General features: G+C 47.8%; 1 protein-coding gene across 6 annotated transcripts in view; it reads left to right on the forward strand.

Annotated features, from left to right (window-relative positions):
• ADD2 (adducin 2) overlaps positions 1–22,432 on the forward strand; it is a 103,201-nt gene that overhangs the window by 65,830 nt on the left and 14,939 nt on the right. For all 6 annotated transcript variants that reach the window (XM_070573828.1, XM_070573829.1, XM_070573832.1 and 3 more), the window contains 9 exons: positions 2,992–3,143; positions 3,604–3,684; positions 7,238–7,387; positions 8,832–8,975; positions 10,864–10,962; positions 15,808–15,984; positions 19,966–20,223; positions 21,051–21,170; positions 22,050–22,139. In XM_070573828.1, coding sequence (XP_070429929.1) covers positions 2,992–3,143; positions 3,604–3,684; positions 7,238–7,387; positions 8,832–8,975; positions 10,864–10,962; positions 15,808–15,984; positions 19,966–20,223; positions 21,051–21,170; positions 22,050–22,139 — 1,271 coding nt within the window. The remainder of the gene's footprint in view (positions 1–2,991; positions 3,144–3,603; positions 3,685–7,237; positions 7,388–8,831; positions 8,976–10,863; positions 10,963–15,807; positions 15,985–19,965; positions 20,224–21,050; positions 21,171–22,049; positions 22,140–22,432) is intronic.

Genomic DNA, 22,432 nt, shown 5'->3' on the forward strand with positions numbered 1-22,432 from the left:
TTTTATTCTAAGAGCTGTTTGAGAATGTGCTTTCTCATTTCCAAGCGGTTGAGTTTATATTCTCTCAAAGATTTGTTGATAATATCTAGTTTTATTGCATAATGTTTAGCAAATGTGGCCTATTTAATGTCTGTGTTGGGGGTTTATTGAGATTTTCTTTGTGGCTTAATAATATTTTTAAGTGATATCTGGGTATAGACTCTATCTCTAGGGCATAGTATTTAATCTATATCTTCATTTATTGTTTTTGATTTTGTAAAAAATGAGAGTTGTGTTGTCTCCCACTGTATTTGACTTCTTTTCCTTCTCTCTGTATTTCTAATTGCTTTTGCTTTGTGCGTCTTGATGAAATGTTATTCCAAGCATGAGTCTTCTTTATAACTATAGCTTCCTTATGGGTTATACCTTTAATCCACATAAAATGACCTACAAAATGGCCCTTTTTGTCCAGAAGAATGTGATTTTTCCTGACTTCTACTTTGATAACATTATGGCCTCTGTTTGTTTTTCTTTTTACGTTGGCCTGCCATACTTTTGATGATCCTTTTATTTTTACCTGTTTGTGTCACTTTATTTTAGAGTTTGTCTTTTGTAATTCTCCTATAGCATTGTCTTTTGACATCTGTTGCTGTAACAGAGAAATCTGAGACAGCCTATTTTTTGTTCCTTTGTAGATAACCAAATTTTTTTTAGATGCTTGTAGATTTCCCCCCTTATCCTCGTGTTTCAGAAATGCTGTCAGGAAGCACATTGTTGTAGGTTTTTTCTTTTTATGGAGTTTTCCCCTCTGGAATGTAGTAGGTCTTTACAGTTTATATACACAGGTCTTTTTTTCAGTTCAGAAATTGTCCTGTTATAGCAACACTGATGTCTATATGCTGGCTCTCTGGTCTTTGTCTCCCACACCTATCATAGTCTTTCTCATCATTTTCGTGTCTCCGGCCTTATACTCTTCCTTTTGAGAGAGAAACAGGGCTGACCAGCATTCCCACTGCCTCACCAATCAGCCTTTGTTAGGAAGACAGTTGGATGCCTGAAAATCCAATCCGTGCGCGTCCAGGGTGTCTGAGTCAGGGAGTGTGGAGAGGGGAAACGCAAGTGTCGTAAGTTCAAACCCAGATAGGTGGTTCTTTGTCCAATTCCATTTACCTTCAATTTTTTTTCCTCAATAATGTGTCCTTCAGTCTTAGCTTTCAGGAGGTTTGGTGAGTTTTCATCTTTTTCTGCATTTTCTTAAGTACTTTGAATAAACGGCTCAGTTAGATCTGAGTCATAAACCTGGTGCTCAGCCGTCCTAACTTTTGTGAGGCTGGTCCGGAGTAAGCATTCTTTCTGTTAAGACCCTGAGAGAAGGGGATTGGGATTCCTGTGGTGCCCTCCAGTCTCTTCTCCCACCTCTGGCCTGTGGGTGGGTAATCCTCTCAGCGAAGCTCCACAGGGTGGGAGGGGGGACTCTTTGATACAGGACACAGCAGACATGACGGAGTGAGTGTCTTCAAACCTATTCTGGCCATCAATAGGACTCCAAAGTTATTTGTAAGAGAAGGATTCAAAGAACTCTGGGTCTGAAGACCCTCTCAGCAGCAGCCCCTCCCCTCCCCCACTTTGCCCAGGGGCCTTCTGCTTTGATTTGCCTCCCTTCTTGCTTCCAGGGGTGAAGTAAAGAGGTAATTTCTTGTCTGGGCATGGCCTGGAGAGGAGGAAGGATCCCAGACTGGTCAATTTGCATTAGAAATCCTTGCCTTTGGAATTTCCTCGTTGCTCTTGCCAGTTCAGCCAGGCCTTTGAACCACTCTGTCCCTGTCAACCACATTTACTGGACGCGTGCCCTGGAGGTGTACCACCTCTGGGGGGCACAGACCCTTTCAGCATGTATTCATGATGTGGGGTGTTTGAGGCTTGCTCTGCTTGCTTTTTGTGGGCCCAACAGCACCCATACACCCTCACATTCTCAGACAATCTCATCTTTTCGACTAATGGCAAAGCTGATACAGGACATACCTCACATTGTGTAGCAATGAGATTTATAGAGATGGTGGAAGCTTCCAAAGACATTTTAATCCATTAAAGTTTTTAGGGGGATGCTGGGAGAGGCAGCATCAGGAGCCTCCCAGCCAGACATCGTTTTAAGCTGAAACCCTTCCTATTGATTCTTTTATTGGTTCCTAGACACTAACTAATCAGAGCTCTGGGGCTCAGACACCCTCTTCTGCCTTCCTGAAGCGTGCAGGCAGCAGTCATCATGGTTAATGGGACAATTCCTGGACCCTTTGGGTGCCCTGAGGACAAGACTGTCAAGCTCTCTAGGCACATTTCCAAATCTCTTTTGGGGGGATATCCCCCCTAAAATTCCCAGAAAGAATCATAGATAACCAAGGGACTGCATATCCAGAGGGGAACAGATGAGGCCCCCCTGAGGCCTCGAGCCCTTCAGCCAACCACAGCCACGGTGACTTCTGGAAGTTTGTGACTTGGCAGAAAAAATTGAGGAATGTACTTCCTGGCTTATTGGCTTTCTATTTGCCCTGTTTCCCAATCAGAGAATAAGTTGTGTTACAAGGCATAGTTAAACCAAATGATGATAGCAGGCCTAATGATCAGAAACTTCTTCATTAAAACCAGCTGATGAAGTGTACCCATATTTCCACTCAGCAAATTATTCTTGATTTTACTCAATGTCCGTCTTTAGGATTTATGGTAAACTTGGCGTTCTGAGAACTTGCATTCGGTGGCCTTGAGTCTTGCCACAATTTTTGGCCAAAAGTATGCTGTTCTTACCCGAATATGCACAGGACTTTTTGGGCACAGCTATGTGTTCTATGGGTTTTCTTCCCCTGGGTAAGGGTCAAAGAATGTTGAATTCCCGGCTGGCAGAAGTCTCTTGTGCAGTTGCAGTGCCAATGAGAATTTGGAGAGGACTAGGACAAGGAAGCTGGCAGATGGCAGCCCCTGACCCTGACAGCTGCCTTGTCCCTGCCCTGTCCCCCGCAGACTTCTCCATGATGACGCCCATCAATGACCTCCACACAGCCGACTCCTTGAACCTGGCCAAGGGGGAGCGGCTCATGCGGTGCAAGATCAGCAGCGTCTACCGACTCCTGGACCTCTATGGCTGGGCCCAGCTGAGCGACACCTACGTCACGGTGAGGACAGCATCTTGGAGTGGGGTGGAGTACTGTGTTTGTGGACCCCACAAAATTCAAAGGGGGAACTCCTGGCCCTTGGCATGGCCATGGTACTGCTGGTGGCCTTTGGCCAAAATGCAGGGAATGAGCCCTTCCAAGGTTTCCAACCACCATGGTCACCTGAAATAGATAACCTGCTCAGTGGACATTTCTCTGGATGAAGAGCTGGGTACTCTTGGATCCTACTTCCAGGGCTACCCTTGACCACTGGGAGATTCATCTTGTAGCTCCATTTCCCAGCTCCAAACAAAGGCCGAGTCGTCTTCATCTCTCATGGGTTGGGCAGTGGGGTGGAGATAAGTGTTTTTAGGAGGAAGATTTGGGTGTAGTGGATTCAGAGGAAGAGGGGACTCAAGCAGAGTCTCCTTGGAAATGACCCCTCTCCCTCCTTGCCACTGAGAACGTGTCTTTCCTCCAGCTGAGAGTCAGCAAGGAGCAGGACCACTTCCTGATTAGCCCTAAGGGAGTTTCTTGCAGTGAAGTCACAGCATCCAGTCTGGTGAGTATAGTCCAGCATCTCATTGCCCATTCCTTATTGAAATGACAGCACTTCCTCTGCTCCTACAGTGATAGGTCATCTCCAGATTAGTCACTGCCGTCCTGTACCTTGTGGAGATTGTGATCTGGTGGGGCAGAGAAGACACAATGACACAAAAACAAACTGAGTGCCCAGAGCATGATGTGGCCAAGAGACCAAACGCAATATGCAGGCAGCAAGCGCAGTAGGAGGGAGCGGAGAGGGAGGGGCCTGGAGTCCTGAGCCTGGGATTGGACCACAAAGGCTGGGAGTGGGAGGCCTTCCCGATTGGGGAATACATTAGAATGAAAGCCAATGCTTCATCTCAAGCAACGCAAGACTCGTCTAGTGCCCGTGTTATCCAGGGGTCTGGGACCACTTTCAGTTCTCCTCCTCCTTTTAGCTGTGGTAGGAAGAAACTTTCAGAAGCTGGTTTTGATCAGGAAAGATTTCTGTGTGGGAGGAGGAAAGCAGTAGAGGGGACTGTCTTAGGAGCAGTTTAGGTGAGTGGGCTGCGGCTGCTGTGCCATGTGCCTGGGAGAGGAGGACACCACCTCGGGGCCTCTGCCAGCCTTGAGACATGCTCACATGTTGAGTCCAGGGACTCAGTTAAAAGAGCAGGCTGACAGAGTCACAGAGTATCTGGGTGTGGCAGGACTTTGAGGACTGCCAAGGCCACTTTACAGGCAGGAGAGAACACTGGTCCCAGGGAGGGTAAATGACTCACACGGGGCCACCCAAGGAGGTCATGGCCAAGCCAGACTGGGACCACAGACACAGGGACGGCATAGGCTCTGTCTTTAAGGCATTCATGGTCGGGTGAGGGAGAGAGGCGAGGTAATCAGTGATTGAGCTCAGAGTGAAGAGTGTTCTGATAGAGACAAAGGAAGCTTGAGGAGCCTAGAGAAGGGGCAGTCAGGGTATTGAAGGAAGTGGAGGGGGCAAAGGAGGAGCTTCTAGGTGGAAACGGTGTGAAGGAGTGAGTCCTCAGGAGCGCACAGGATAAGCAGACTTAGACCAGGGCAGCAGGGAGAGGCTGGGCAGAGGCGACTGTGTCCTCAGCAGGAACACGGCGCATGCCAAGCCCAGCTGCAGGCCAGATCCCGGTGCACTGGGGAGGACAGGTGAGTGGCTGAGTCTGGCTCCTGTATTCAGTCTCTGGATGAGAGGCTGGGAGGGGGACAGGGACCAGATGATAAATGGCACTGAAGGCCTTGTTAGAGCCCTTTGGCTTCATTCTGCTGGACACGCAGAGCCTCAAGCATTGCAAGGCAGATGAGTGATGCAATGAGGTTTCCGTCGTAGAAACTGTACTCTGACAGCAGTGTGGGGCAGACTGACTTTGGGCTGGCTGGTTGGGGCTAAGACAGTAAGCCGGGAAGGAAGTTCTGGGCAGCAGGCTTAGTGGGCCTGGTGATCCGTTGGTCTGGGAGTGTGGGACTGAGTTTGAGGAGCTGGTGGGACGTTCTAGAGAGAAGTCAGTTGGCATTTGGTTATCCTAGGTTTGGAAGAGATCTAGCCTAGAGCTACAGGTTTGGGAGTCATGGGATGTTCGTGGGGTGGGTGTAGAGTTAGGGTTGTTGTGTTTGGTTGTGCAGCTTGTACACTGCAGAGGGAGCCCGGCTGGTGACGGAGAGAGGAGAGGGTAAAATCAGACCTGTGCTCTGCTCACTAAACATGTCCTGTCCCGGGACTTGTGTTTTGCATTTGCACAATGGCAGTGTCCACACACCAAGCCCCGTGCCCCTGGGGCTGTCCTCAAGAGCGGGTAGCTGTCTCCTCACATGTATAAAGGCACTGGATGGGATAGTGGCTGCCCTGTTAGGCTGTGATCGATTGAGTGACAACAGACCACACATCCGAGGCCGAGATAAGGAATCTTTGAGATCCGAGAGACCATCCCAGAGACAGAAGTCTGAGTAGGCCACACATCTGAGGAGGTGGGGGAGCTGGCTGAAGGGAAACCAGGGGTCAGCGTTGGACATTCTCAGGTTTAAGACCCGAGGCAGGAGAGTTGCAGCCACTTCTAGGGATCAGCCACCGTGAAGTCGTGTTCATTCTGTAAAATTCACTTAAAATAGACTTTTGTAAGAGGGGATTTGTCGAACATCTTACTGAAGCTTCTGCCTAAGCAAATGATATCAGTAGCATGTCCCTTCCCCACAGCAGTTTGTCTCCGTCCTTTGGTATCATCTTGTCTGCCTGGGCTTTCCGGGGTGGGGGAGGGGGGTGGTCTGTGGAACTGCCCCTTGTGCTGCATTCAGGATGTTGTGGTGCTGCAGTTTGAAGGGCCAAAGCTATTCTGATTTTTAGGAACTAAAATCCAGCTTGTTCATGCCCAGGAACATGTGTAGTCAATAAGTTGGCTAACTGCCAGCTGCAGGGAGCTGGCCCCGGGAGACCAGAGGGCTATTCAGTAAGAGGGTGTTAGGAGGGGCTTGTTTTGGGATTGGAGGAGGGTCCTAGGATGGAGGTGTCACCTTGGATGGTGCGCTGTCAGAAGGAAGTTCTATGAGGCAGGCAGGGAATGGAGCAAGGGGCTGAAGCTGCCGTTGGTGAAGCAGCACCCGTGTCTCCTGTTAGCCAGGAGAGGGGGTGCTGGGCATTTTGGGGCTTGCACAGTGTTGCTTTGTCTGTGCTTAGACATGATTAAGGAGTGGTTTATTTGTCTTGCTGTGTCACAGTCAAAAGTGACCTTCTCTGGTGATGACGTTCTGTGAGATTGCTTATGTTGAGCAGGGGACACCACGGCCTAACTGTATGCCAGGCCAGCCACAGCCGCCAGCAACTATGTGCATACACACACGCGTGCACACGCTCACCCACGAGTGGGTGATTTTTAGCCATGACACCTACTAGCCACCTGAAGTCAAAAGCAGATTATAGGAGCAGTGACTACTTTCCACTTGTCCTTTAGGACCTAGCCTCTGGATGATTGGTACATGTGTTCATTATACTATTCTCTTTACCTTTGTATATGATGAAAGAGAATTTTCAAAATAAAGAGTAAAAACAAAAGAAAAAGGCCCTGTTTAGGCGTTACTTCCCCTAGGAGGGCTTCTCTGATCCCTGTTTTATGGGATTGAAGACTCTTCCTATCCCATTCTAGAGAATTCTGTGAATGACTCTCTTCTAGCACCTTGCTACTCAGAGTGTGTTCTGTGGACCAGCAGCATAGGTATCACTTGGGAACTTGTTAGAAGTGCAGACTCCTAGGCCCCACCCCTGACCTGCTGAGTCAGAATCTGCCTTTTGACAGGCTCTCCAGGTGATTCTTAGGCAGAGTAAAGTTTGAGAAACTGCTCTAGCATTTTTCATGCTGAATTATAATGGCCTGTGTCCCCCGTTAGACTGGGCGCTGACTGAGGGCAGGAACCAGGTCTTTTCCCCCCACCGCCAAGCACAGACATAGCTCATGGTGTGGTGGAGTGAGTGAACGTGGGTGGGTAGGCGTGCACTGGTCCACCCGCGGGGAGAGGAGTGAGGGCCTCTGCCTGCCTTGCGGCCATAAGTCTCTTCTTCTTCCCTGGCCCAGATCAAGGTGAACATCCTAGGAGAGGTGGTGGAGAAGGGCAGCAGCTGCTTCCCGGTGGACACCACGGGCTTCTGTCTGCACTCGGCCATCTACGCAGCCAGACCTGACGTGCGCTGCATTATCCATCTGCACACGCCAGCCACAGCAGCGGTGAGTGCCAGCTCCTCAGCCAGCGTTTCACTCCCTGAGGCCGGCAGCAGGCCCATGGTACCGTTTCTCCGAGATTCTCCCCGAGGAAAGACATAAGCCCCCAAAGCTGGTAGCAATCTCATCATTTACAATAGTTCTGGAAAAATTTCCTGGAACTCAGGCCGAGGTAAGGAGAAAGAATGCCTAACGTGGGCACTCTCATCCTCTCCATTTTTCTAGCTACGGAAGTCTTGGTTTGGAGAGATAAGGTAAAGATGCGTAATGTCTACCCCGCTGCGTCCTCCGCCCTGCCACATACATGACTGCCACCGCTTAGTCAGGTGACGGTGCCTCCTGAGTTTCTACTCAGGTCAGTCCTGTTGGGCCCAGGGCTGGCACCCGCTCCCCACAGCCAGGCTCTGGTAAGGAGAGATCTTGATAGAAGATAAGATGGTGGGAACCTGGACTTGCTCACTTTTCGTAGCCCAGGGTGAGCTGAGAGGTGGTGACAAGAGCAAGGAAAACTGGGAGAGAGTAGGAGGAAGACTCTCCAGGAGCAGGTTGTCCCCCAAGCGTCTCTGGTAATTTTTCCGTGTGCCCCTGAGACGCTGCAACATCACTTGGAAAGACAGCAGACAGCCAGTTCTGGGTGTTTTCTCAACCTTCACCCCATCTTACTGACCCCCAGGCCACACACCCACTGGGGCAAAGCAGACTTGTCACTGGCCTGTGGCTCTCAGTGAAGCACGCCGGTTACCAGCGCTCAGACCTTCCAGAATTTGGACCAAGACCGAATGATGTATTCATGTCGAGTGTCCATCTCCGCAGAGCCCGGACTTAGGTGTGGGGCAAAATGAGTGAAGGAGGGCAAGAAGCTCTCCTCAACCTCTCCACACTCCTTGCTTTTAATAAAAGGCAGGGCACGGGGTATGGTGCTTACAACAGGTTTTAACCCCGTTCCCTGGCACTTGTAGTGCCCCGTTCCTGGTAAAATGGGGCTTCTCAATGGGCTCCCTGTCAGTGAGGAGTTGTGGCTGTTTCTGCACTGACCTCAAGGCTAAGGGTCTCCACCAGCCCACCCCAGGAGACCCTGGGCTCTGCTGCACTCCAGCCTGGTGCCCATTGCACCAGCCCTGCCTCTTCCCAGAGTCCTAGGACGAGAGCGAAGTGGGGAGCGGGCAGCAGCACTCGCTCTCTCGAGGACATTCTTTGCAGCAGCTTTCAAAGGTGATATACTGACATGGCTGCTGTGAAAACTGTGATGGAAAGACAGTGGAAGAGCAGAAAGGAAGCAAGACCCCAACCAGGCGGAGAGAGTCAAAGGGGAGAGCCTTTCTCATGTGCTGTTCCCTCCCCACACCAGTCCCCAGAGCAGAACTTAACTGTGCCACTCGGAGGAAAGGGCAAATGTGACACAGGGGCTGCAGCAGCTGCAGGTGCTAACCATTCTGTCATCTCACTAAAGGTGTCAGCCATGAAGTGGGGCCTCCTGCCTGTCTCCCACAACGCCCTGCTGGTGGGGGACATGGCCTATTATGACTTCAATGGCGAAATGGAGCAGGAAGCGGATCGGATCAACCTGCAGAAGTGCCTTGGACCCACCTGCAAGGTTTGGCTCAGCTGTTCTGGGAAGATGCTTCGGGGTGGGACTGCCAACATCATGAGTGACACAGGTTCACTGGACAATGTTTAGAGGTTGCACATAAATAAATGAAGTAAAATTCTCTCTGCCACACTACCCTGAGGTTTTGGTGCACACTCCAAATATATTCACATATATTTACAAAACTAGGATCATAAAATATATTCTCCTTTTTTCCCTTAGCAATATACAGTAAAGACCTTTGTATGTTATTAACTATTTTCTACGTTGCTATTTTAAGTTATGCCTCGTTGTATGAATGGCTGTGCCACCATTTACCTGAACATTCCACTATAGTTAGACATTGGAAGGTCCTCCCCCCCCCGACATTTTCTCTTGATGTAAACAACACTGTGATGAAAATCCTTTCATGTAAATCTTTGTGTATGCTCGAGATGATTTCCTTAGGATAAATATCTAGGGGTGCACATTTTAAAACTCTTACTTCATATTGCCAAGTTGCCCTTTCCTCCCCAACAACATCTAGTATATGAGAATGCTGTTTCCCTGCGATCTCTCCAAGCTTGAGTGTTATCACTTTTTTTTGCTAACCTGAAAGAAAAAGAATGCAATCTCATCATCATTTGGTTGAAGCCTAAAGTCTGTTTTATAACAGCATGTAATCACGGGTGGTGAGCTTAGTGTGGGAAGTTTCCGAGCCAAGCCTGGGTTGATGGATGCTTGCTCCTGTCCTCGAAAGGCAGTCACCGCCTGAGTCATTTCCCATCTGAGAGTCTGTGTCTCCCCATCTCTGACACAGAGGAGCAGTCCCTGCCACTGTCTCCTGACATTCTCTAAAGCCTCGTTAGCAGTGCCTGGAGAGGGATGCGATGCTCACATCTATGAAATGCTACGAGCGTTTGAGAGATGAGGCATTTGTTATCTGCAAAATCATTTGTGGGCCAGGGTCTCTTTCCACTTCTCTGGCACTTGAGAGGAAAAAACTCCAGCTGTTTTCAGCAAGAGAAGATGTGATGATTAGGCCACCAGGCCTCAGTCCAGGTATGCAAGGACACATCTGACACATGGATCTGTGTCCCAGCTCCCAGGTGGGCATCTTCTGGTTTCAGAGAGTTCTTGAGGATAAAACCAACCAAGAGGAGTTTCTGGCACCTGGGTCTTGGAGAGTTAGGCTCTTGGTATAAATTCATTTCTGTTTCTTTCCCTCCTTTCTACGTGCACCTGGCTGAGTCAGAAACATAGCACCAACAGGGAGAACAGCTGGGTTCCAGTTCTGATTCTGCCCCTAATTAGCTGGGAGACTTTCAATTCCTTTAGGCTTCTATTTTCTCCTCTGTAAAACCAGTGAGTTTGATTAGAAGGTCACGACAGCCTCTTTCATAGAACTGTAGGATCTCTGAACTGCCAGGGCCTCACGGAGTTCGTGCAGAAGAAACCTGGGGTCCAGAGAGGTGACGTGACTCCCTTGCTTCTGCAGAGCCATCCCTCAGAGAGCCCCCCTCTTTGGTTTTGACTCCCAAGGTGACTAAGTCACAGGGCAAGAGGTTGCTTGTGAGGCTGGACTCTCATATTGGACATCAAGTAATTTCATTCACTTTAACACAAACACTGGTTTTCCAGATTTCTAAGCTCTCCAAGGCCTGAAAATCCAGGCATTGCCCAAAGAAACTCACCAAGCTATTGAGTCTGATTTTAAAAAGCATCTTCTCTTCCTTAGGGTTAAAGACACATGTAGGGTAGCCTTGGGGTGTTTGTGTAGGGAAATGAGCAAGGAGTTTGGGGGGAGGACTCCGGGATTGGATATGGAAATTGATCTGAATAAAATGAAAAATCTCTCCCTCTTAGTTCAATTTTAAAAGGCTGACAGTTTAATTGGACATTTGCTCCTCTGCAGATCCTGGTGCTAAGAAACCATGGAGTGGTTGCTCTAGGGGACACCGTGGAGGAGGCGTTTTATAAGATCTTCCACCTGCAGGCCGCATGTGAGATACAGGTAAGCAAGGTCCTCTGGGGAGTGGCTCTGACAGGGGCCTGTGGGCAAAGGCCATGGCTCCATTGGCTGTGATTTAGGGAGTCCTGTGAGCCTAGCCGTCTAAAAGCCTTGTCCTATTTCTCTGCTTTGGCGCCACCTTATCATTCTAAAGTTTCACACTTAGAATCCGTTTTGTGGCTTTAAAAAATATATCACCTTTGTCTAACAACCAACACCTAACTCTTGGGGGTCAGTGCCCAGGACGGGGAGCTGCCTGGGTTCATCAATTGGACAGCAGGAGAACCCATAATAGGGCATATGAAAGTTCTTACCGTGCTCATGTATTGCCTGAGGTATGCCTGTTACATCTGGCTATGTCCAGGAGACACCACACAGGTAGGTCTTCTTGTCTCTTTCTCTTTGGAGGGGGTGGTTTGCAAAGACTGTGAACATGGTCAAGTCCAGAAAGAGGAGTGAAAAGCAGGCCAAGGTGGGTTGTCAGCATGGCAGGCTTGAACACCAGGGAAACCCCAAGGTGATGTCCAGGGTGCCCACCATGATGTTCTCCTAACTAAGGGATAGGGTGGTGGGGGGGAAGTGTCAGTGGTCATGGGACCCCTAGAGGAGCTGGTGGGGAAACTATAGGAAAACACAAAACCTATAGCTTTACCAGATAACAAGGTGGTGTTGGATATGCCAGGCACATGCTTCTTTTGCTCCTTTCAGCGTGGCAGGCGGTCAGAGGTGAGTAGGGGTCCCCAGCTCTGGGCTGTGTGCCCTCGGCTCTGGGACTTGCTCTCTGCGAGCCTCCGTTTCCTCAACTGCAGACGTGGGGCCTGCAGAGTACTTGCGAGGGCAGGGCCTTTCAGACAAGGAGAGGTGTTGCTGATGATATTTTTAGGACTCAATTGACAGAAGGGGAGGCTAGCGGCTCCAGGATGAGTCAGCTCTTAGAGGGACCCCTTTGGGTCCCGTCTGCCCTCTCCTGGCTGGTCTGGGCAGAGCAGCACCCCCAGCACGAAGGCCTGCCTTCCTCTTGGGCGAAGAATAGGATGATTCCAGAAGCATCGCTAGTGGAGGCTCTACAAGTGGGACCTTTCTCAACGGTTTTTAAGGAATATGTTGAGAGGACAGTTGCTAAGACAGTGATGAAGAGGTGTTAGAGGAAGTGGTGTGAGACTCCCCCCACCAAAAAAAATCAGCAGCGGTCAGAAGAGGAGAACGCGGAGAAGGTAGAAGAGGACCAAAGCGGTGCCTTTCTGATGTGGTGGCCTCCTTGCCCCCAACCAGTGGTGCTGGCCCTGAGCACTGACCCCTGACTGATGTTAGATCCTGGCAGAGCTGCTCATATGCCCACTTTCCCTTCCCGACGCCTGAGTTCTTAAGAGTTCCCCATCTTGCTTCTGAAGAAGAGGCCTCCGTGAAAAAATAGCTCTTATCTCTTTGCAAAGACAGCACAGCCCTAGGAATGAATGGAGAGAGATGCCCATGTCTGCCCCACACGGTGAAGTACAGCTCTCCCAAGCTCCAGACCCTCAGAGATGGCCGCTGTGCAATTTAACCAAAGGCGGGATGGTTGTCTAGCCACTGGGGAGACGAAAGGGCAGAGCTGCCAGCCACTGGCCCTGATGGCCCTCCAGCTGCTTCTCTTGGCCCTGCTTGCTGTCACTTTCTCTTCGGTGAGGGCTCTTCTGATGTGACCCTGTTAAATTGCATCAGGCAGTGGAGGCAGATAACCCGCAGGAAAGCTCCAGTGGCATTTTTTCAGCTGGTGGAGCAGGGAGGGTTCTAGAGGGAGAAATGAAGCTGGAAGCTGTGGAAGAAAAATAGGCAGGATTAGAGCAGAGGTGTGGGAGGTTTAAGGCGTGGAAGACCCCAGGTTCCTGCAGTCTGAAGAAGCTGTTGGGACTGCAGCCCTGGCTGGGTCATTTCTGGTCGAATGGCCAGCACCGAAGTTTGTTTCCATCACAGGCCTAGTTTTCTCCCTCGATGACCTTGGCAAACGAGCAAACATGGCTGTGGTCTTTCCAGTGTTTCAAGGCTAAGAGCCTATTCTCTTCTCCTGGGGACAGTGTTCTCTTTGCTCCCCATCAGTTTGGGGTTCCAGGAAACTGGGTCATCCCCAGCTGACAAGGCAGCTCCCTGCTCTGCTTAGCAGAGAGGAAGAAGCTCAGGCAGCTCTTCTCCATCTGGTACCCATCGCCCTGGAAACCGGTGGGGGACGAAGGAAGTGGGAGGGGGCAGCTCTGGCAAGGGTGAGGGCAGTTCTCTCCTTCGCCATGAAAGACCAGTCCCTTGGGGATATTGCTTCTCAGCCTTCCATGGTAAAACCTCAGAATTAATTTGTTGTCAACATGTACATGGCACTCCCTATGCACCAGGTGCCATTCTAAGTGCTCTACAAATATTTCCTTAAATAATCCTCATGAGGTAGATACTACTATTTTCATTTTATAGATGAGAAAACTGAGGCACAGAGAGGGTAAATAGCTGCCCAAAGTCACACAGTGAGTAAGTGGCAGAGCCAGGATTCAAACCCAGGCAGTCTGGTGTCCGAGTCCATGTCGTTAACACTACATTGCACTGCCTCTCAGGGCAATAAGGGTCATTGGGAAAGGTCAGCTGACAGGCTAGGACCTTTCCTCAGGGAGCTGGCACTTTGAATCAGGGATTCAGGGTCCCGGGGCCAGTTGAAGGTCCAGGATGAGCTCGGCAATTGATCTGCCATCTGGGATTCGCTACCTTTGCAAATATGTTCCCACACTGTCAGCCTCGGTGCTGGGTGTGAGGGGCTTCAGAATTAGGAAACATGGCAGCAGAGAGCAGAACTGGGACCAGAGAACGGACGTAATAAAAAGGTAGATTTCAACTCAGGGTAATCTACATCAGCTCGCTGTAACCCTCCTAACACCTGGACAGCAGTACAAAGGCTGCCTCCCCAAGCACGGGGCTGACCACCTTCTAGGGATGTTAGACAAGGACTCTTACTTCTGGTGGGAAGATGGATAAATGACCTCTAAGGTCCCTGTCTTTGCCAGGGCATGGAGTCATCCTTTTAAGATAAAAATGGAGCCGTCGATTGGATACATGTTTCAGATGAAGAGGGCATGGAAAATGAGTGTTTTTGCTTCCTTCTCCTCACGGGTGATGGTGGTCACCGTGGGAAGGTGGCTTGGCTGCCCTCCAGGAAGTCTCACAGGGGCCATTTGTTGCACGGTGAATTTAACACACCCTAGGATGTGTCCTGGACCCTCAGGGGCTCATAGACTTGTGTTTGTCAGCAAGCTAAAGTGCATCCTTTCATTTTCAGTAAAAAAAAAAAAAACTGTCACAAAAACTGGAACACTGAAAGTTTATATAATTGGAGCAATTCCCCACAACAAGCAGGCTTACAGGGATATCAGATATTAATCAGAATGCTGGCATATTGATGTGTAGCACAAAACCCCTGGCTCACGACCTAGAATGCATGGAAACCACCATCCCTCTCTGTAGCTGGACTTGCCCAGGAAGCCAAATGATAACCAACTGCATCTGAGTGGCAGATATGGGGAGTAAATAGAATGCACATTAGATGACCATGCAGTTAGAAAATAGGGAGATCAGTTAGATTAAGGAATGTTTTTCAGGATCATTCTAAAATTGCCTGCTGTGTACACACACCTCTTGCTGTAATACTCAAAGTTTGTTGTCTGCAACCTGTATCGTCCCCTCCCCGTGGAGCCTTGACAGTGGGACAAGCACTCTAAGTCATTGGTGACAGCTGCCCAACCCCTACATAGTGCCCACTGTGCGCCCTCAGATGTCATCTGTCTCCTCTCTGCATTCCTCGACTCACTGACCCTGTCGTGGACGATGCCTTCTTCCTTTAGAGCTGCCACACTCATATTTCATTGGTCTGGAAGCCAGGCTACTTCTTTCAAGTGACTTTTTTTTTAAATGGAAGATATTTCAAACACAGAAAAATTCAGAGAATAATATAATATACACCTGCCACCCACACTCAGATTTAACAAATATTAACAGTCTTTTTGCTTCAGATCTTTTCCTCTTAAAGAAATAAAATATTACAGGCAAACATTGAAGGCCCCTCTGGAGCCCTTTGCTATCTCATCCTCCCACCCTCCCCAGAAATATTCACGGTTCGAAGTTGGTCTGTATCCCAGGTAACCTTCCAGTCCTCTATACTGTTTTATTCTTAGGATTTAACACTTGCTTTTTCCTCCTTCTGTATGGTCTCTAAGAACTGACATTAAGAAAGAAACTACTGGAGCCGGCCCTGTGGCTGAGTGGCTAAGTTCACGCTCTCCGCTTCGGCGATTCACAAATACGGCTCAGTTTCCCAGACATTTCTGTTTCTAATCTTCTCTGATCCCCACTCTCTGTTACACACACGAGCATAGATCAGTGCACAGGTACGTGTGTGTACACACACACAGGGTTTCTCCAGTTCGGATCCTGGACGCAGACATGGCACTGCTCATCAGGCCACGCTCAGGCGGCGTCCCACATAGCACAACCAGAGGCACTCACAGCTAGGATATACAACTGTGTACTGGGGGGCTTTGGGGAGGAGAAGAAGAAAAAAGGAAAATTGGCAACAGTTGGTAGTTCAGGTGCCAATCTTTAAAAGAAAACAAAAAGAAAGAAACTACTACTGTCTCTTTCCCTGGATGCCCAACAAGTTTGGTGTGGCTTTTCCTCTGGGAGAAAAAGCCAAATACGGCTCAGTTTTCCAGACATCTCTGTTTCTAATCTTCTTTGATCCCCACTCGCTATTACACACACGAGCATAGGTCAGTGCACAGGTATGTGAGTGTACACACCCACACACACAAGCTGAGGCCTTTCTACTCTTTGCTGCAGGTGTCTGCTCTGTCCAGCGCCGGGGGAGTGGAGAATCTCATCCTCCTGGAGCAGGAGAAGCACCGACCCCATGAGGTGGGCTCTGTGCAATGGGCGGGGAGCACCTTCGGACCCATGCAGAAGAGCCGGCTCGGGGAGCATGAGTTTGAGGCCCTCATGAGGATGCTGGACAACCTGGTGAGTCTCCTGCCATTGCCCTTCCAGACCAAACCATTGAGGCTTAGCCCCCAGCGCCAGTCAGTACGGGGCGTTAAGTGGGCATGAGAACTGCCCACATCACAGTTAAGTTGTTAAAGCCTCGTTGATTGGCAACTTGACTTAGAATTTGTGGTCATTCTAATAGCAGTTGAGTTTTCTTAGGCAGTAGCCTTTGTCACCGCCTTTGAAGGGCTGCGGATGTCATCACTCGTGCAGGGTGCTCTTTGGAGAAGGGGTAAGAAGATGTTGGCAGAAGAAGTGTAGTCCAGTAAAAATCAGAACCACAGAGCCTTTCTTATATTGTGGCTCAGTTCACTCCTCTTTAGTAGTTAGTTCTGCCTTTCTTTCTAATCTCATGACTTTAATGCAGAAAACACATAATACCACTAATTTCCTTATTCCTGGGGAGCAGGAATAAGGAATAAGGAATATCCTACTATAATGATCCAATGAATCAATCATGTAAGGAGTTAACTGGTATGTGTCTAGGAATGGGCTGGTCCTTTAAAGGAAACAAAAGAATTTTAAGACATTCTTCCTTTTTCTAGGGGTTAACAATTTGGTTGATGTGAGACATAAATAGGAGACAATTCAAGAAAAAGAGGAAAACATGTGCAATAAGGAGCTAATTGGGAAGAGACTCTAACTTAGATTGCTCAGAGAAGTGAAAGATGAAACCTATCTGTAACATTTCTGTATCTGATTCATCTTCCCCCGCCTTACTGCTACAACCTTGGACCCTCTTTACTGTGTCTAGTTCTCTGAAATAATCAGTCGTTTTCTCCTTGCCTCCAGTTCTTCAAGATCATCTCCACTTTATTACTAGGCTGACCATGAGGGTCACTTTATAATGATGAGAGGTGCTATCCACAATGGAAATACAACTTCCATTAATGTTTGTGTGCTGAGTAATCTATGTGTAAATAAAGCACCAGGACCTGATGGTTTCTTGTGGGAATTCTTTCAAATCTTTAAGAAACCAGCAATTCTTAGGCTGTTTAAACTGTTTCAGAGCAGAATGAAAGGACAGCAAACCATAACAATTATGACACAATCAAACCAATCTTACTTTGAGTTGATAAGAAAAATGCTGCATGAAAACTGTAAAGAGGTCACTTTCCCAAAATTAGTCGATAAATTCAATGTGATTCTCTCAAAAGTGGGGGAAGGCCTAAGGACTTAGCAAAATATTCTTCCAGGTGAAATGCAGAATGGCTGGGAAAATCCTGTAACAAGAGAATTAATTAAGGATACTTATCCCACTGGCTTGGGGAAGCGTGATAAAGCCCTAGTGACTGAAGGGAGGAGCATTAGTGCAGAGTGGACAGGCAAGTCAATGTGACAGCTCAGAAGACTCGGAAATAGATCCCAAATATATGAGACTTTAACCCAGGACAAGCAGGCAGCTTATAAAGCAGTGGGAAAAGATAAACGATAGCCATTTGGGAAATAAAAGTAAGGTGGGTTGCTACCTCACTCCTTTCAACAAGATTCCTAATCTATCAAAAATTTAAACGTAAAAAGTAAACTCATGCAGGCATTAAAACACATAGATTAATATTTTTGATGCTCTTGTGTTGCAAAGACCTTGTCAAGCATGGCAGGAAAGTGTGAAATCATGATGACAAATATTGACAGATATGATTACATTTAAATTCTAAATGAGCATTTTTATAAACCATCCCCCCCCCCCCACCACAAACAAAGCTAAAAGACAAACGATGGGGGAAGTGTGTGCAGCATCTATGACAGTCAAAAGATTAATATCCTTCGTGTAAAAAGAGATATTACAAATCAATGTGCCAAAGAGAAACGTCACGATAGAAAATGAACCAAGAACACAAACAAGTTACAAAGGAAGAGATTCAAGTGGCCATTAAATGTAATTAAAAATATCCAGTTTTACTGGTGATCCAAAATAGAGCAATGTCTTCCCCAACACAAGAGCATCAAAAATATTAATTAAAATTAAAGGATTATACTTTTAACTCATCTGATTGCCGAAGATTTTTTTAAAACCTTAACAATATTCAGTGTGGGGGAAGGGAGATGAGAATTGGAAACTGAAGCATAATTGGCAGGAGTGTAAGTTGGCTCAACATATTGGGAAGATGAATATAGTAAATATATAAAAACTTATAAAAATGTGTACCATTTGACCCAGTAATTTTCATTCTAGGAATTTACGTCAAGGAGAAAAATCCCTTAATTGCCTAAAGAAAAATGTGTAAAGCTATTCATTTCAGGATTGTTTATAATATTTTGAAAATGACCAAGTGTCGATCAGTTTAGGTTATATAAACTAAAATATGTCCATTCATTGACATATTATGCAGAAGTTTAAAGGTTGCTGTGTGTTTATGGGTTTAATATTGTGAAAAAAATCTCTAACCACTTTAATAAAGCACTTATAAAGCTGCTTATGTAGCATTATTTACAAGATGTGAAAGCAACCTAAGTGTCCACTGATGAATGATGAGTGAATGGATAAAGAAAATGTGGTATCTATATACAATGGCATATTAGCCACAAAAAGAAGGAAATCTTGCCATTCGCACCAATGTGAGTGGACCTTGAGGGCATTACACTAAGTGAAATAAATCAGACAGAGAAAGACAAATACCATATGATGTCACTTACACGTGGAATCTAAAAACACAAAACAAAGAAAAAAATCCCCCAAACCTAAACTCAGATACAGAGAACAGATTGGTGTTTGGCAAGGGGGTGGGGGGTGGGAGAAATGGGTGAAGGGGGTCAAAAGGTACAAACTTCCAGTTATAAAATAAATGTCGGGGGATGTAACGTGCAACATAGTGACTATAGTTAATAATACTGTGCTGTATACTTGAAAGCTGCTAAGAGAAATCTTAAAAGTGCTTATCGCAAGAAAAAAAATTTTGTAGCTATGTGTGGTGATGGATGTTAACTAGATTCATTGTGGTAATCATTTTGCAATCTACACAAATATCAAATCATTTTATTGTACACCTGAAATTGATATAAAGGTATACATCAATTATATCTCAGTTTTTTAAAAAAGCTGTTTATGTAGTATGGTTCCATTTATTTACTGTTTTATATAATATATAATTACATATTACATATAATTATATGTTATATATATATTTACATACATATATGTATGCTTAGAAGATTACTGAAAAGGTTTTTAGTGTTTGTCTCTGGGGATGAGATTTTGCATAAAACCCACTTTTTTCCTTATGTATTCTATATTGCTTAATTTTTCTATATGGGTCAGTACTTTCTTTATAATCAAAAAAATATCTTAATGCCACTCTAATTTAAAAAACGCAGAAGACGAGCAGCGCCAAGAATTGCTTTGACAGCCGACGGGATTCCTGAGTGTTGATTCCCACTGAGCAGCAGTCACTTCTGCCTTTGTGGGACATGGTCTTGCTAAGGAGACAGGGATGTCCTCGAGTCAGATTTCGGGGATCCAAGAGGGAAGTAGTGAAGAAGCTTCCGCGTTGAGGAAGGGGGTGCTAACTGTTAAAGTCAGCTGGGAAGCTTTGAAAACTCCTGTAGCCCAGGCAGCACCACCGTCCACTGAAGTGGGCAACTCTGAACTCTGAGGTGGGCCCAGGCGTCAGCATTGTTAAAGCTCCCAGGTGATTCCAGTGTGCAGCCAGGGTTGAGAACCACTGGACCAGATGGGAAGTTGGAACCCTGTTTGGGAAGGAGCTCTGTCTGGTCCACAAGGTTCTAGGGTTGTCTTAGCCCTGATCCGAGGGATTGTTGGGGTGGAGGAAGGTGGGGGTTGGGGGACCAAGACAGGGAACATTTTGAAATAGGCCAGAAGGGCGGCAAGGCCCAGGTTATGTTACGGAGATTTAGGTTTAAACTGAATCCTACAGATGGAAGGGGCAACCTGCGTGTGTGGCTGTGCATGCAGGTGCAGGTTTTTCCCACAAGAAGTTCTATTTTTGTCCTTTTTAGGGTTACAGAACAGGCTACACGTACCGCTACCCCTTTGTTCAAGAGAAAACCAAACACAAAAGTGAGGTGGAGATTCCAGCCACGGTGACCGCCTTCGTGTTTGAGGAGGACGGTGCCCCGGTGCCCGCCCTGCGGCAGCACGCCCAGAAGCAGCAAAAGGAGAAGACCCGCTGGCTCAACACGCCCAACACCTACCTGCGGGTCAACGTGGCTGACGAGGTCCAGAGGAGCATGGGCACCCCCCGGCCCAAGACCACAGTAAGGAGGGCAGAGGGGAGGGAGGGTGCCCGGCTATATTCTTGGGTTAAGCACTTCACAAGGGGAACAGAACAAACCTCCCCTGGGCCTGCATTCATGCAGTTTCCCCTTACGGCTTCCTATTGGGTGTCTGGGATCAGCTGCTTATGCCAATGGAGCTTCTGATCGCCTGTTTCTTGCACCTCTGTGCTGAGTTTTGGGGTCCAGAGGGTGGCTGGACCAGGTCACTCCCACCAGCATGAAAGGCAGGAGCAATTGATTTCTGCTTCTTGCTCGCACATCCAGAGTGGCCGTCTGGGAAGTTCAAGGGATGGGCATCCTACATTGGAACTGCACGTCTGATGCAAACCCAGGAGGCGGATGGGATATTCGCTTCTGTTAAGTTGTCCTCTCCACCCGTCTCTCTCTCACACACAAACCCTGACTCTTATTTTTTCATTAACATTAAAGTAGCTGGCAGCCAAATAGACTAGCTCTTCTTAAAACAAAATAATGAAGCCCTGAAAATTCACATCAACGAGCCATCTAATACTGAAGCTCAAGTGGCTGCGTGTCTGTCAAAGCTGGTTACCAAGGTTCTGACCTCTACTCTGAAGTGCTCTTTATGGCTCTCGACCTGGGGCCTTCTCTGGCAGCTGGGTCACTTGTTGCCCTTCTCCGTTCTGGGAGACAGGCATCAAAGAGGCCTCAGAGGAAAGGACAGATGTGGAGAGGCTTGCTGACCTTCCATGTAGGCTGGTCAGCTCAGATCTCATGGGGTGGACCACTGGGGAGGACACATGGGCCTTATTCTTTTGCCTTGCCCGCCTGGCCTTGTGTGTGTTCAGTGGATGAAGGCTGATGAAGTGGAGAAATCCAGCAGTGGCATGCCCATCCGGATCGAAAACCCAAACCAATTTGTGCCTCTCTATACCGACCCCCAGGAAGTGCTGGACATGCGGAACAAGGTAAGGGGGTAGTTAATTCTCTCTGTCTCTCCTCCCTCAAGGGCCGGGGGGTGGGGTCTCCAGGATACACTTGACTTACCAACATCCCAGATGCGTCTTATGGGAAAGAAACTACCATTAATTGGCCATATTCCGGTTACTATACTTCCCGCCGTACTTCTGTAGTCCTGTATAACCCTCCTACATAGAGAGGTGCTGCCTTAGACAAGACTTGACCACAAGCAGAGTTTTTACAAATTTTATGCTATTTTTTGGGCCTATTTTCAAGATTTCAAAATTGTTTGCATTTATTTCTCTCTTTTTGCTTTACAGTTTACTCCCTGTGTTTATAATGTTACTTTAAAAGCTCAGGTTGTAGCCAACCACCTCCAATAGGTCAGAGATGCTCACAGAGCAGCGTTTCAGTGTGTGGTCCAAGGACCCTCTGAAGTGCTTGTTCAACATGCAGATTCCTGGGGTTACCGTCCATCCCTCCCCCCGAGAGATTCAGATTCAATAGGTGTGGGGTGGCCCCAGGAATCTGTATTTTAAACAAATTCCTCAGGGGCTTTTTAGGAATATTAAAATTTGAGAATCTCCCTTAAGGATCTGCTATGCCTCGTTTCACTCTTCACCTCTTTTAATTACCTTCTCAGAATTAATGAGAATCTGATGTTTTACATAAACTGCTCATTTACTCTGAAACAGACATGGAGACTGTCTCAGAGTGGATGTACCGTGTTAGGAGGAGAGGAGACAAGCTCCCCCACCATGGAGGACCTTTTTATACCCAGGTCACAGACCACACTGGACACCAGTATGCCCTGGGCATGCCCCCTCCCACACTCCATACTCTGACACTGAACAGCTAGCTCACTCTTCCACTCCCTTTCCACGCAGATTCGAGAACAAAATCGACAAGATGTGAAGTCAGCAGGGCCTCAGTCCCAGCTCCTGGCGAGCGTTATTGCTGAGAAGAGCCGAAGTCCGGTACAGCAGGAGCTGCCCCTGTCTGGAGGGGAAACATGTTTGCCTTCTGGGTCTTCAGTGCCCGGGACTGGGCAGCAGGACCCCTGAGTCCTCATGCCCACCTTCCCCTGTGATCTTGGGTGCTGGTGCTTTTGCTGCAAAACGGATGCTGTGAGGACCGGGCACAGTGTCTAATCATCCGCTCTGGGCGCTGGGCCGGGGAGCTGCAGCCCAGCCTGCCCAGGGGAGTGATGCCGACTTGCGTGCTTTTCCCCATGAAACTCCACTCTGCCCCCTATTAGTATCCTGCAAAG

This window comes from Equus przewalskii, chromosome 14, assembly GCF_037783145.1.
Source record: "Equus przewalskii isolate Varuska chromosome 14, EquPr2, whole genome shotgun sequence".
NCBI classification, from domain to species: Eukaryota; Metazoa; Chordata; class Mammalia; order Perissodactyla; family Equidae; genus Equus; species Equus przewalskii.